The following is a 15,769-nucleotide window of genomic DNA, read 5'->3' on the forward strand; positions in this document are numbered from 1 at the left end:
CGACTGAGTTGGGGACACTAGTTCGGGTAAGAGGGGTTGTAGTCTCGAGGCTATAACCTTGGATATGATCTTATAAAGCACTGAACATAAGCTTATTGGTCTAAGGTCTGACATTAGATTGGAATTCTTAATCTTAGGGATAAGACAAAGCTGTGAGTAGTTCCATTCAGATGGAAAGGTTCCTGTGCTAAAGAATCTCTGCACTTCCTCTGTAACTTGAGGCCCTATGATTTCCCAGTATTGTTGAAAGAACAGGCCTGTCATTCCATCTGCTCTTGGGGCTTTAGTAGGATTAATTGAAAAAACCGCTTTTCTGATTTCTCCACTAGTGACTTTGCTTATTAAAATTTCATTCATCTGGGCAGAAACTCTAGGATGAAAATCATGGAATAACCAATCGAAACTGCTTGGATTAGATGAATTGAATAAGTCGTTGAAGTAAGTGATAGCAACCTCTCCTTTTGAAGCCTCTGATTTTTGAATGTTCCCATTGATATCCATTAAGGCTTGAATTCGATTTCTAGATCTATTTGCTTGCACAGAGGCATGGAAAATTTTTGTATTACAGTCTCCTTCCTGTAGCCATTTTTCTCTACTCTGTTGACTCCAATAGGTCTCTTTTTCTCTATAGGATAGAAGCAATTGATTCTTAAGAACATAAACATGGGAGGAGGAAGGAAAGGAGGAAGATTGTTCCTGTTCTAAAGCACTATGAAGGTGATTAATTTTATCTAAGGAGTTGGATTGATTTTCCTTTTTCCAATTACTTAAAGCCTTCCTGCATCTTCGTATCTTATCCGAGACTGAGGAGAGAGGAGAATTATTACACCAAGCAAGGGAAATAGCTTCTTTAACCATGGGTTTATGTAATAACCGTTTGTCAAATCTAAAGTTCCTTCTGCAAGGATTATTAGAGGATAAAAGTTTGACAAAAACAGGTCGATGATCAGATCCTCGTTTGTCTAAAAATTGCTGATTAGAGGCTGGAAATAAATTAAACCAGTTTTTATTCCCAAAACATCTATCTAGTTTGCTCTGAATCCACAAGTCACTTCTTTTACCTCCCCAAGTGAAGTTGTTACCATGAGAAGGAAGTTCAGTCATTTCGCAGGTTCTGAGCATGTCCGCAAAAGGTAAGAAAGAAGCCTTGCTTCTTCTAGGTCCTCCTACTTTCTCAGCATTGTTCAAAATTTCGTTGAAGTCTCCAAGTATACACCAACTATCTCTCCTTGTTAAACCAATACGCATTAGTTTATCCCAAACTAATGGTCGGTAAGCAAACGATGGATCCCCATATACACACGAGACAAAGAAATCTAAGGAACCAAACTTAAGATGAAGGTCTAGTAGATTCTTATCCACATAAAGGAAGGTGATATCCACACTGTTTTTCCAAAATAAAGCTAAATCTCCTCTCTTTCCTATGGGGTTAATAGTAAACACTCTATCATAGCCTAACCATTCCTGAATATCTACCAAAACATTACTATTATTCATAGTTTCCATCAAAAACAAAATCTCAGGGAAATGTTCTTTTCTTATTTCCTTGAGACGAGGAATTGTCAAGTCTTGGAACCGTCCCAATCCTTGACAATTCCAGCACATAATGCTCATTAGATTGCAGACGGTCCCTCCTTTGGGACCATCTTTTGATTTATGTTTCTGGCTACTTTGTGAATCTTATTCGCTTCTACTGAACCTTTTCTTTTACCCAGCAAATTTAATCCTGAACCTAAGGATAATTCATAATTTATTGGAGAACAGGGTAAAGGAATACCTTTTTTGTTTCGTGCTGGCTTAAGAGAATTCTTCCTGGGTGAAGAAGTTATTTTTGCTGTCCCAGAAATGCTAGCATCCGAGTTGAGAATATCATAAACATAAGAAGAGTTCAACGGAACATCATAAAGGTTTGCTGTGTCTGCAGGATCCCTTGGAGAAATTGAAGGGAGGTTCTTGTTAGGTTCCAAAGTCTGTTCTTGAGTGCCAATTTGAGCTTCTGTTGAATCTTCATACAGCATAGGTATAGCTGGGTTGCTCATCTTCCGGATTGGAGGAGCTAAGTCTTGCTCAAATTGAAAAGTTGGATCCGGGGAAGTAAAAGAATCCAAAACCGTGGTTCTATCATGCACTAAGTGCTGTAACTCTTTGCCCTGAAATTCTTTTTGCTTTTGAAGATACAAAGGGCACTTCTCTCGTTCATGTGTGAGTCGTTGACAGAAATAGCATCTCTTCTGGATCCTTTCATAATCATATAAGATTGTAACAGCTTCCCCAGATGGAAGAACTATCACTTTGGATCTTCGAAGTGATTTTGAAACATCAAACATAATCTCCGCTCGAACGAAATCCTGATTCTGTGAAATTGATGGATCGTAATCAAGTTGAATAACTGGTCCTGCGAATTCTGCAAATACCTTAATTGCTTCCCGCGTGTGATGGTTAACTGGTATATTGCGAATTTGTACCCATATCGGAATAGAGTGGAGGTAAGTAGGCGTAGGTGATTCAACCCATTTAGCAAGGACTATTGTCCACTAGTTATACGTATGCACGCCCAAGCTGAGTATCTTTTCCAAATCATGTTCGTACTTAAAGATGAATTGAAAATTTTCTTTTGAAAGAGCCACTCCTCTAACCCTGTCGTAGATTAACCACTTCCTTGGCATATCCAAAACTATATTCGAGACGTTTTAGCAATCAGGATTGAGAATTCTACCCATAAGACTCATCGAATTTGTAGACTTCGAAGAAAACTGGGGCAGATCTGGTAGACAGAAGGGTTCATCTGCTTCTTCTAGTGACATGGCCTTAATCATGCTATCAATCGATTCAGACATACCTTGGGAATTTTGGTTGATTTCAGGGGAAACAGGCTAATAACAGTAAAGATCTAGAAGAAAAAGAAATCTTGGAAGATCTTGGAGAAACAGAGGGGATGAGAATTAGAAACCTAGAATAAATCAAACGAGGGTGTAAACAGGTGGAAATCGATCAGGATAAGGGTGTTTTTCCGACAAGATATTTTTTCAGAATGGATAAAAGACTCTATTATGCTAAGAGTATACTAAGCCCAAAAAAGGGAAACTTTTTGTTGGAGAGTCTGCATCTATAATAAACTTTTATATTATGATAATATGATATAGTATGTTTCATTATTAATATAATATTATAAATTTTTATGTTTCAAATACAGACGTGGTGATCAGTTTGAGAACTATATTGTCTCATTTCCAAAATTATTACAATACTTTGAATATTTTTTGGTTTTATTTATGTTCATGAAAACACTGACAAGTATATTATTTTTTAATTTTATTTATTTATTTTTTATTTATAACAAGTATATTATACACCGTATATTTTCAAACTTTGTAACTGTAACTTCTATTTTCGGAATGTTTTGTTTTACTTTTCTATAAATAATATCACATTTTTTGTTTGTTTGCAGTGGCTATTGAGTAAAGATTTTGATAATGTGAGTTTTCTTTTCCTAGTCGTGCGACTAGCGACGGCGACACAAAAATACACTATTACTGTAATATCCGTGAACCGAAATGTATGTTTTAGGAGTGAGTGTCGATCGACATTCAGGAGGATGTCGGTCAAAACCACCATTTTCCGGTTTGAACGGGTTGATTTAAATTGTAGATTTGGTTTGGTTTGGTTCAATTGGAAATCCCTAACTGACGTATATAAAGCAAAAATCGACTTGAGGGTTTGGGAAGGCCGTTTTTTGTCGATTTCAGAGAGAAACAAAGGGAGAAAAGAGAGGGCTTGTGAGTTTAGAGGTTTCTGTGAGTTTCTTGGCTTTTTTTGGGAGATCTGTTGATGTGGAGTTGGAGATCTTGTGCTAGGAACAAATGAGAAGTCTTATAAGGTATTGGATTCATCAGTTTGGGTCAGAAACTTCCTACAAAAGAGGTGAGTGCATGACCATGGCTGATCTAAGCTTGAGAATTCTATGTTTTTGTGTTCTTTGAGTTGTGTGAACGATTTCTTTCTTGCTTGTGGTCAAATCGTGGTTTCTATGGCCCTATGTGGCTGGTGGGAGAGTCTCGGATGCTTGGGAAACGTTTGGAGGCGGAGATCTGTAATGGAGCTTCGAGGAAAACAATGCTCGGCATCGGTGTCGATCGACACAAGAAGTGTGTCGGTCAACACCAGTGCGAGAACGGCTTGACAGCACTGAGGAGTGTCGATCGACACCATGTGGAGGTGTCGGTCGACACAACTAGAGTTTTCAGAAAATATCGAACAGGTGTCAGTCGATACCAGGAGGGTGTCGGTCGACACCAGGTGGTAAGTGTTGATCGACACTAGTATTGTGTTGGTCGACACCAACCTTCAAAGGAGCCAGTGTCGATCGACACTGAGTGTGTGTCGGTCGATACCAACCTTCAGCAGGCGATTGTTACTTGCTTTACTGGTTTGATAGTGTAAGTTTGATGATTGTTGGACATTGGATTCTCAATGCTTGTGTGTATAGCCCAGTAGATGGGAGGATTGCCTCACTGAATGTTTATGACGATACTCATGCATCTCAATTTGTATTTATGGTGCAGGTAAAGGCAAAGTGTGATCATGGAATCAAGGCAATGAAGAGGAGGATGTTCTAGTGGTTCAATTGGTTGTTGTCTGACTTCTGTTAAGTTGCTAGAGTTGAGTCCTTAGAATGTTGTCTAGGATTGCTGGTTCGTTGGTTTATGATATTGATATTGATGGTTAGATGTTATTAAATCATTTCTTTGGTTATTTAATTTATTGGTTTAATGTTTGGTTATTTTCGCTGTTTGGTTTGAATGTGGTTAGGTGGTTAGTGAGTATGAATCACTAGTTTTATTATTATTATTATTATTATATTAAAAAAACGGGTCGGCTCGTTTCAATTACGACGACAAATAAAAGTTCCAGCGACTCATTTAACATCTAACGTATCGGTGAATAATGTTGTGCACTATCGATCAAGTCGACACTGAATTTTTTAGCGACTGTGAAACCCCAGATTTTCTGTCACTGCGTTTATATTTTCCATGTTTCTGAGTATTACGTGGAGTACATAAGTATCTTGTCCTTCTATTTTACTTATCGCTATCGCTAGTTGAACAACTAAGAACGAACACGCCAAATGTATATTTTTGTCAAAACGAATATGTTTGAGGCATAATTTTTTTTTTCTGAACATCATTGTTTTTATTTTCGTCCCATATTAAAATTTGAAAAGACTACAAATAAGTGAACAAAAATAATATTACTTTGAAATTAATGTTTTTGTCCACATAAAATTATCAATTAGAAATGGCAGAAAGAAGTGAATGTATATATATTTTTTTTTTGACAACATAGTACAAGATCAGCTCAAACGAGCCAATTGGAAGGAAAATCGTTTACATAGGTGCAAATGCGATATTGAACGAGCATGTCGCGCCAGCTTATCCGCTCTACCATTCTGCAAACGAGGGATCAAGACCAAGGAAAAGGTGGTGAATTCATCTTTATCAGCTTCAATCTCATCCAGATAAATCTTGAAGGCAGGCCACTCAGAAGGCGAAGACATCATCTTCACCAAGTCAGCGCAATCCGTTAGGAAGACGACATTCTGATTATCTGCGCCAATCATACACCTCATCGCCCATACCAGGGCTTCAACCTCAGCGTGAAGGGGTGAAAGACTATGACAGAGGTTGGCTGCTCCCATAGTTGGAGGCTCCCCTATAAGGGATAGACAATACCATCTGCGACCAGCGTATTGGTCTGAATCTTTCTAGGTCCCATCCAAAAAACATCTATAACTCGTAACATATCTATCCACCCCTGAAATATTGTCACTCGCAGGACTCGACCGGATATCGCCATATTGGGATTCCCCCGAAACTTCAGCCTGCACCAAAGACCAAACCTTGAATTCATCCTCTACTAGCCGCAAAATCGCAAGTGGATTAGAGTCCAAGTTGCTAAAAACTTTATCATTCCATGCCTTCCAAATATACCATAAAAGCCAAGGAAATAAATTTGAGGGAACCTGCTGAAATCTCCAAAACAAAAAAATCCATATTTGCATAAATCGACGATGAAGGAAAAACCCCGGCCCTGTCGGAAACGAGGATAATGCCCAAACCTGTCTCGCCGGAGGACACTCAAACAGAACATAATTGATTGTCTCTTCCGAACAGCCACAAAGAGCACACTCAATATCACAACCCATTCCACGTTTCCGAAGATTCGCTGATGTAGCAACACAACTAGTGCCACATAAAATGCCTAATTTTTGGTGGACACCGAATCTGCCAAACAAAGGCTTGTAATGGAATAATATTGGGGCTTGAAACTGTCGTAACAGTGGAACTGACCTTATGCTGCCGCAGAGTATTATACCCTGATATGACCGTATAAATTCCATTTTTTGTAAGATGTCAGCCCAACCTATCCGGTGAGGGATAACTTCCGAAGGGTATAGCCGAAATGATGACAACATCCTCCGGTACAAAAGTAGCCAAAAGCAAAGCCATATTCCATGAGTTTGAACTCCTGTAAATGAGGGTATTAACTCAAAGCGAAGGATCAAAAACCGACCCTGGGCGTAGTGCTGGTCTCGGGAGTTGAGCAGGAATCCAGGGATCAGACCATACCGAGATGAAATCACCGGATCCTACCCGTTTAATGAGTCTTTTGTTTACCAGAGAGCGAGCAAAAACCATACTCCACCATCCGTAAGATGGTGAATAGGATTTAATTGGATCCAGAGGATCATAATGCTTATAATAACAACCTTTTAAAACCTTAGCAAAAAGTGAGTCCGGAACTGTAATCAACCGCCAGAGTTGCTTAGCTAGCAAAGCAGTATTACAGTCATCCAAACATCGAAAGCCCAATTTCCCATCCATCTTACTAGAACACAATTTATCCCAGGCGACCCAATGTAAACCTCTTGATTCCCCGACGTGCTCCACCAAAAATTAGATATCGCACTAGGAAGCTTCTGTGTAACCGTCTTCGGGAGTCGAAAGCAAGACATGACAAAAGTAGGGACAGCCGTAGCCACCGACTTAATCATCACTTCTTTTCCACCCCTTGATAACAGCCTCGCTGGCCATCCGATGGCCCGTTTTTGTAATCTATCCTGAACGTAAGAAAAATCTTTGTTTTTGACCCACCCAGATTCTCTGGTATGCCCAAATAAGAATTCATACCACCCAAGTTGGTGATCCCTAGCACCCCTTGTAATTCCGCCCGTAAATCCACACTAACTGTATGTCCAAATTGAACCGAAGACTTTTGAAAATTAATTTACTGACCAGACACTCGTCCATACTGCTGTAAAATTCCTAAAATAACTCCACATTATTCCTTCGTGGCGCGACAGAAAAAAAGACTATCGTCCGCGAAGAGCAACTGGGAAATCGCAGGACACGCAGTTGATACCTTACCCGTAATAAGTTTAGACCGCTCTGCCTTTCGGAGATTTGCAATAAGCACTTCCGTACAAAGAATAAAAAGATAAGGGGACAAGGGATCTCCCTGTCATAGTCCTCTAGAAGGGACTATGGATCCATGGGGTTGACCATTAAGCAAGACTCTATATTGGACTGACTTCACGCACCACATTACCCAAGAAATCCACTTTTCGCAGAACCCAAATTTCCGTAACAAATGCTCCACAAAAGACCACTCAACCCGATCATAAGCTTTACTCATATTCGTTTTTCTCGCCATAAACTTGCCCTTACAAGAAGGGTTGGTTCGAAGACCATGAAATATTTCCTGTGCAATCAGGATGTTGTCGGTGATCAAGCGGCCTTCCACAAAAGCTGATTGTATTTCCGATACCAGGGATGGCAAAAAAGACCGTAATCGCTAACATAACACTTTCGAAATAATTTTATACCCAGCATTACATAGGCTAATGGGTCTCCATTCTGTCATCTTAGTCGGTTTATCCTCCTTTGGAATAAGACAGATATTTTTCATGTTTAACCGTCTGTCAAAAACACCCTGTTCCAAAAAAGAATTCACCAAAAGGACCAAATCCGCTTTTACAGTATCCCATGCATTTTGGAAAAATAAAGCTTTCATGCTATCCAACCCTGGAGCTTTATCCGGATACATCATAAACAGCGCCGCCTTAATCTCTTTTTCAGTGACAGCCCGTGTCAAAGAAACATTCATCTCCTCCGTAATAGAAGTTTGAACTTCACCTAGTGATTCCTCAAAACTGTTTATCATGATATAGATGAATTAGTTGGAATGTCGATATATCACCATTATAATAAAACAGATATATAAAATATCTAAGAATAATATAATAATTGAAAACAAAATACTATTAAGTATTGTAATGCTTTTCAATCAGAACTGTAACTACATAGATCTGCTGACATGTTGTTATTAATAGCTTGCATCAGTTTTCAGTTTGTTCGATTGTGTATAATACTAGTAGTATTTAAGATATAAGTAGTAATTATCGTATGACGCTTAACTAAATCTGGATTACTCTCGTTGACTAAATTAATCAATAGCAGAAAATGGTTGAGTTCCTAAATTCATAAACAGATAAACTGATTAATACTAAGTGATAAGCAGAAAATGGTTGAGATCTTAAATTCATAAACTGATTAAATAAGTGATAAGCGTGATGAGCATGTACAAAATAAGGAAAATGATCAAATCTAGGCTATCTAGCTGGCAAAAAAGGGAAAATGTCAGAGATAACCTCATAACCGAATCAAACATCTTAGCCGCATATGTCAACCCTAATTATAATTAATAATAAAGGATAACTATTAGGATACAGATTTGTAAAATAACAAAATATATCTAGTTAGATTCTCAAAACTGTTTTTTAGATTAAAAATTAAAATCATATTGATGAAAAATTTGCGAGAAATCATGTTTTCAAGATTTGGAGAAAAGATTAGAGGATGATGTAGACATCTCTCACCCTATCCCTGTAGTTTTATCGGGTCTGGTGGGTACTATTTCACTCCCATCCGTTTTCTCGGGCTATCGTTGCTTTATAGATGGTTCCTGGAAAGCAGGAGACCAATTTGCTGGTGCTGGATGGTGTTGTACTTCGCACCAGGCTGTGTCATCGCTGATGGGCGCTAGGAATTTTCTTCGAAGTCTATCACCAATACATGTCGAAGCTGAAGCTTTTCTTTGGGCGATGCGGTGTATGATTGGTCATGATTTTCGAGACGTGGCTTTCTATACGGACTACTCCGATTTGGTGAAGTTGGTGTCTTCTCCTTCTGACTGGCCAGTCTTCGCAACGTACCTAGAAGACATCAAGATTGATAGGGAAGAATTTTCATCTGTTTCTTTATCTTTAATTTCAAGAAAAGCTAATGTTAGTGCGGATTCCTTGGCACGCCAAGCGTATACCTCTCCACATCATGTTTTGTTTGTAAACAATTTTCCTTGACATTGGGTTTGAGTTGATCTTTTATTGAAAAAAAAAAAAAAAGATTTGGAGAAAAGAAGAAAAAAAAAACAAAAGAAAGAAACTAGAGAAAGAGATAATTTGTGTGAGGAACTTTCTTTTATTCATGTCTATTGACATTGGGTTTGAGTTGATCTTTTATTGAAAAAAAAAAAAAGATTTGGAGAAAAGAAGAAAAAGAAAACAAAAGAAAGAAACTAGAGAAAGAGATAATTTGTGTGAGGAACTTTCTTTTATTCATGTCTATTGTGGCATTAAGCCATAATTAAAATTTAAAGGCGTGGGCACAATGGCTTTATCAATCACATCGTCGATGCCAGCAAAGGTAAATTTGTTTTTGTATGCAGTATGCATAACGTTAAAGGTCGACTTCAAAGATGTTTTGAAGCCAATGATTGATATTTGATTATTTCACTATTTGATTTCAACCAAAATTCTCGTTAAAATTTGATCCGTCGTCTCGTCTTACTTGATATTTATCCCCATTATAATAAAATAGAAGTACACAACATTGTTTTGTAGACTATATAATTTTAATAAGTTCGTTACAAATAGATTATAGATTAATTGATAGATCAGTTGGTTACAAAATAGTGGGTGCAACTTTAATTTATTACCAAAAATCTTATAAAAAATATTCCAAAGAATCATTTGATATCATCTAACTTACCATATTAATTTCTTTTATTAAATTATTCATTCATATTAAAATCTTTTTATATCTAACTTAACATATTTTCACTTCTCATTTTTATATATGAATCTATTTTATGAAACAACAAATAAATTATCATATTATTTATCATATACTATAAGATGAATTTTTAAAAACAAATATAAATTTTTCAATCTATAAAATATTCAAGCTTTAGTAATATTATTATTTAAAAATAATATCTATTGAATTAAAAATAGGGTCAAAATTTGAATATTTAAATTCAATTTCATATTTTTTGTTGAATTTTATAATTTTATATAATATAATAAACTTTAAATAATTTATTTTGAAATATTTTTAAAATATTGAAACTTGATATAAAAGTTAGAAACTATAAACACTCTAAATTGATTTGTTATAGCAATGTCAATAATATGTCACTATAATATTAAACAATTTCAAGAAACCAATTGAAAAAAATAGTATAAAAATATATTAAATTACTCATAATATAATAACTCGCTTTTTAAAAACCAAATTTACAAAATTATGTCAGATAATGACATTCAAGTCATGATGTAGAATATACATTGTTGAAATAAATTCACATACATAAACTAATACAACATATTAAAATTTTATTTTAAAATATAAAATATACAAAATTGTATAAATAAAATTTACCCAGTGTTAAAACACGGGTACTTATCTAGAATCATTAACAATATAAAACTTACAAAATATGTGTCTTTTTCATGCCATTATATTTAGCATATAATTTTATTTCATAACTAGATTAGGATTCGTGCTAAAGCACAAGTTGAATTTTTTTTATTTATATGATAATTTTAGAATAAAATATAATTTATATGATTGTTTTTAAATGCTTTTTGGATAAAATATTATGCAATAAAATCATATGCAAAATATGATGACTTAAAAAAACACCTATTTTGTAAGTTTTATATTGTTAATTTTGTAATTTTATGTATGAGAAATGATTATGTTTGTTGTTTGTTTTTATTTTAATTTTTGAACATGTTTGGTGAAAATGTTTTAATATAATCCGTGTTTATGTAAAATTTAATTTTTAACTGCAAAATAAGATCTCAGAAATCACGATTAAATATGATAAATTGTCAAGATTTTATTTCTTTTTATGCCTAACAATATATATTTTGTAACCATACATGGAATACTAAAATTTTATTTTAGAAACTGTATAAATCATTGGAATATTCTTTTTAAGAGGATTCTTTGAGATATTCTTAAATGTATTCATATAGCCCACAAATTCACTAATTAATCTATAATATTTTTTTGTAACCAACCTATATTTAATCTATAATCTATTTTGTAACCAACTAATAAAAATTATATAGTATAGTCTAAAAAAAAGTTGTGTACTTCCGTTTTATTATATAGGAAATTTTTTTTTGGCGTACCATGACTCCCATTCATATGTATATATATTAATGATTGTAAGAAGACAATAAATGCACAAGCACAAAGAGTGTTGTGCTTCATATTTTGCGGTTTAAGACATATGTGCTCTTAGAGAGCGGTTGCGGCCATATAGCTTTTGCGATATGCGGCTGCGTTAACAGGAAACAACATTTGGCCAACTCCTTCGGTCTTGAGATGGGGAACCAACATTTTCATAGACAACTAGAGATTCACATGAAAAACCATAAACAAAAAAAAACATTAATGTCAATAATAATCTAATAGTAGTGGTAAACCAAAATCAGGATTAACAAACATGTAAAACAGTTATGTAGACAAATGACTTACACCAAAAAGTCGGAGACTATGCCAAATGCGAACGGGAGAAGGAAATGGAGAAAGAAGATGGCCAATGGAGGATAAGGTTATACCACAAAGATGATAGATGAGAGAGAGCGGACGAGGATTCATGCCGCCGAGCAGAGCCATCATTCCTGACGTGCGAAACCCGCCACTACAAAGGTAATCATAGCAACCCTGTCTCATTGCCTCTTTTGCTTCGTCCGTGGATGCAATAAGCACTTGAGAAAATGCATTTCCTAGTGTGTTAACCGTCGCTGACATTGGCTTCACCATAAAAAAAATTCATGTATTTAAAAAAACGTTTGTGGTTGTATATATGTTTTGATCAAATGTTCCTGTTTTAGACTAGTATATATGTGGCATATGCTCACCTTGCGGATATCATAAAATGACTTGATAACTTCTGAGACTCTGTGCGCATCGCCGAGGTTGCTTAATGGCTGGAGAAGCCGGCGTAGAATGAGGATATCAGACAGTACAACCATCATTCCAGATGCGATTGCTGGATGACGCATGTTGAATGCATCTCCCAATAAAATCACTCCTTTCCTCTCACTCAAAGAAGCGGACATGCTCTTCACTGGCATCGTTTTTATGTGTGCTCCTTCATCGATCCCTTTCAAAAATATTTTGCGGAGTTTTAAAGGTACCTAGAAAATAAATGTTGAAAGACTTTAGATGCATATCTGCATGGACTTCTTACAAATGTTAGAACGGGTGTCTTTGTGGCTTATCTTTTTTTTTTAACATCTATATGTGTGTGGCTTATCTATGTACACAACTTAGTTATATATTTTGTATATTGAGTTTTTATTTTTATTAATCAAAGATTAATCAGCCTAATGTTTACCTGAGGAGCAATAGTGTTCTTCAAGAAATTTGCCATTTCCCCGTTTGAAATAGAAGGAATATTGTTGGGGAAAATCTCAAAAACACAACGAACGTCGGTGCTGCTGATTTGATACAACATGGTATAGGAGGGTTTACCCATTATCAGTTTTAACTTTTCAGGTTCTTCAAGCTGACAGTTCTTCGAGATATAACCTACTTGGTATGATAAAACCTCCGCCTATATCAAGTTAGTACATTGGTGTTTATTTACTAATTGACATACATCCAAGTGAGTGACGTCACTTCTATGTGTATAGGAAAAGATTGATGACTTTTCCATTTAAAAGAGCATACTCACATTGCTGTCGCTAAGAGACCGACGAAGGTTTGAGTAGCAACCATCGCATACCACAGTGAGAGGTGCAAGGGCTGTTGTTTCTTCGCCTGCGCTATTTTTGTATGTTACTCCTTTGATCACTCCTTTTTCTTCTACCAAAGACCTCACCGTTCCTTCTTCGAGCCGCACGCTACAATTTAATATTTGGTGTATAGATTAACCCATTAAATGTTATTGCAAAGCTTAGTACGTACTTTCTCCGTTTTTAAATAGTTGTTATTATAGACCTAAATTTTTTTGTTTCAGTTCAGTTGTCGTTCTCGTTTTCCAAGGACATTTTTAGCAGAAATTATCTCATTTGTTCTTTATTAAAAAAAAAAACTAAACTCTTTAAAATTCTAATAGTCAAACAAAGGTATAATATAACATTTTTTTACCGAAAAAGAGTATAATAGAACATTTATCTATTTTCTTAATTTGTGTGAAAAACTTTAGAATGACAAGTAATAAAAAAAGGAGGGAGTAGTATATATTGTCCAATGTTCAAAAATTTATTAGGTGTTAATTGAAGGATATTTATACTCTTCTTATTATTGCTTCATATAAAAATTATGATGTAAATATATGTTTAAATAATAAATTTCCCATTTTATTTTGTTTTTTTGTATAAAGATATTGATGGGCTAGACACAAATGTTGACGTTTCTTTGCAAATATTTGATAAATTATTTCTTTTTTTAAATCCTAAACAACTCAGTTGAATTTCAAAAAATTTATTTAAAGATGTGTATTTTATCCTGAATCTTCCGTTTGAAGTTAATTAGCAAGAAGTTACTATCTTTTGTATAATCAGTTAGCAATCTGAATCTAATCTCCACCTATATCAAATTTACGAGCTCCCATCTCAAACAAATTAATAGTTAACAATGAATATAGAGTGGTTCATGTTATATATGTTCTATATATAAAATCTTTTTACACTCTTTGATGTAAATTTCTTATCATATATATACGTGGTAATTAAAAATTAGTAAATAAAGATAAACGTACTTGGGAAGAGAAGAACCTTTTTGGCGCAGACGTTGGACGAATCGGCCATTGTGAAAAGTTCGTCCAAACGGTTCATAAGGAAAGTTGTTGTTGTTCTCCACCGGAAAAAGTGTGTCTGCTTCTTTTCCATCCTTATAAACTGTCATGCCCGTAGCAATCTGTGCATCTATTCCCTCTAAACAATCTATACATATAAAAACCCACAAATTAATTTGATCATAAAACTAAAACACAATATAATTAATATAACTTAAAAAATCAATTAAATAAATGAATGTGAAATAGAGACCGACCTTCAAGGCCAAGCTTAGAAAGCATGAGACGTCCACCAGGCTGCATAAACTCACCCATCATTCTCTCTGGTGCTCTCATGTCCCTCTCTATCACATGTACTCTACGCCCGTCCTATTATATATAATCAAGATTTAGTTAGCATAGGGTTGTTCGTCCCAACCCAAAATATTGCTATATCATTATGCAAAAACAACATATTGGAGATAACTTGTGGAGCATGAATTTGTGTCTACGGGTTGTTACCCTATCATTAATGCACATATTATTTTTTGCTTTCTTTTTCTGGGGTAAAACAAAAATTTTACAAAAACAACAACAATCAAGTTAATACTTGGACGCAGATCTGTAACGCCAGTTTACGAACCTTAGCAAGAGCATATGCGAGGGCCGAGCCGCCAACTCCAGCCCCAACGATGATAACATCAGTAGCACCGTCTTTACGTTCTTCCACCACCGTCTCGGCCAACTTCGTCGCCTTGCTTTTCATGTTTGTGAAGTAGAATACTGTCCATGTTAGCACGAAGGCGAGTAGCGTCCATACAGAAACGTATGCAAAAGCCGTATCCATATCTTTTAGTTCTCGATGTAAGTTATGAGAAAACTGAGAAAAGAAGAGAACACATATATGTAGTGCAAAGATGTGTTAGTTTAGACGTGGTATGGTATCACCCACATGTTAATTTATTTATAATAATGTACGAAGCAATATTTTGATCTTTTATGTTGTCCACATATTTCGTTATCATAAACACACGATATTTTATATTAGATACAGACAGAAGAAATTTTCCACCCTTGTTATTGTGAATATGTTTCTATTTAGAACAAGAGAAGAAAAGGTACCATTCAAATTATTGACATGTTTTATCACTTTTTTTTTTTTTTTGACAAACAAGGATTTTCGTTCATTTAAGCCCTCAAAAGAGCAAGGTTCATACAACATAAAGCTAAAGATAGTACAATAGGGATAAGGTTCCATGAGTTTTCTAAAGAGATGCTCCACTTTAACAAATTTGCAATATTTGAAAAGTCTTTTGAGACCATAACGGATACGATCATAAAGACGGGGATATCCTCGACCAACAGGTGGTCATAGATGGCTCGATTAAATAATGCACGCTAGCTTTTGAAAGAGTGTCCACGATAGAGACATAGGTTGGGTTTTTTGCCAACATGAGAAGGTTCAAAAGCATTGGAACCAATTTCTTCAATCTTTTCGAAAACATATCTCAAGACTCTAGAACAAGCTATAATCGGGAATCCTACAAGATGAATGTAAAACCGTAACAGAGCAGGTGGATCCTCCCTCACATGAAACTCTTGGCAATAAAAGTTAAGAAATTCCACACAAAGC

General features: G+C 35.4%; 1 protein-coding gene across 2 annotated transcripts; it reads right to left on the reverse strand.

Annotated features, from left to right (window-relative positions):
* LOC104770795 (squalene epoxidase 5) lies at positions 11,542-15,056 on the reverse strand. Of its 2 annotated transcripts, XM_010495253.2 has the most exons (8): positions 14,780-14,983; positions 14,415-14,526; positions 14,122-14,305; positions 13,093-13,261; positions 12,754-12,972; positions 12,275-12,553; positions 11,889-12,167; positions 11,542-11,762 (listed from the first exon to the last, which is right to left on the reverse strand). In XM_010495253.2, exons 1-8 carry the CDS (start codon positions 14,981-14,983, stop codon positions 11,649-11,651), a joined length of 1,560 nt encoding a protein of 519 aa, XP_010493555.1. In that variant the 3' UTR covers positions 11,542-11,648. The 2 variants fall into 2 exon arrangements, 1 of the variants encoding a protein (XP_010493555.1); XR_002037037.1 differs by lacking the exons at positions 11,542-11,762; positions 11,889-12,167 and having other exon boundaries at positions 12,341-12,553; positions 14,138-14,305; positions 14,780-15,056.

This window comes from Camelina sativa, chromosome 20, assembly GCF_000633955.1.
Source record: "Camelina sativa cultivar DH55 chromosome 20, Cs, whole genome shotgun sequence".
Classification (NCBI taxonomy): Eukaryota; Viridiplantae; Streptophyta; class Magnoliopsida; order Brassicales; family Brassicaceae; genus Camelina; species Camelina sativa.

What these genes read in the sequence shown, in the direction of transcription:
- LOC104770795 (XM_010495253.2), bottom strand. Translation starts at nt 14,983, where the DNA reads ATGGATACGGCTTTTGCATACGTTTCTGTATGGACGCTACTCGCCTTC. An exon ending in AAAGGTTCTTCTCTTCCCAA is followed by an intron (nt 13,262 to 14,121) that starts GTACGTTTATCT and finishes ATTAAATTGTAG; the next exon opens with CGTGCGGCTCGAAGAAGGAA. An exon ending in GGTCTCTTAGCGACAGCAAT is followed by an intron (nt 12,973 to 13,092) that starts GTGAGTATGCTC and finishes AACTTGATATAG; the next exon opens with GCGGAGGTTTTATCATACCA.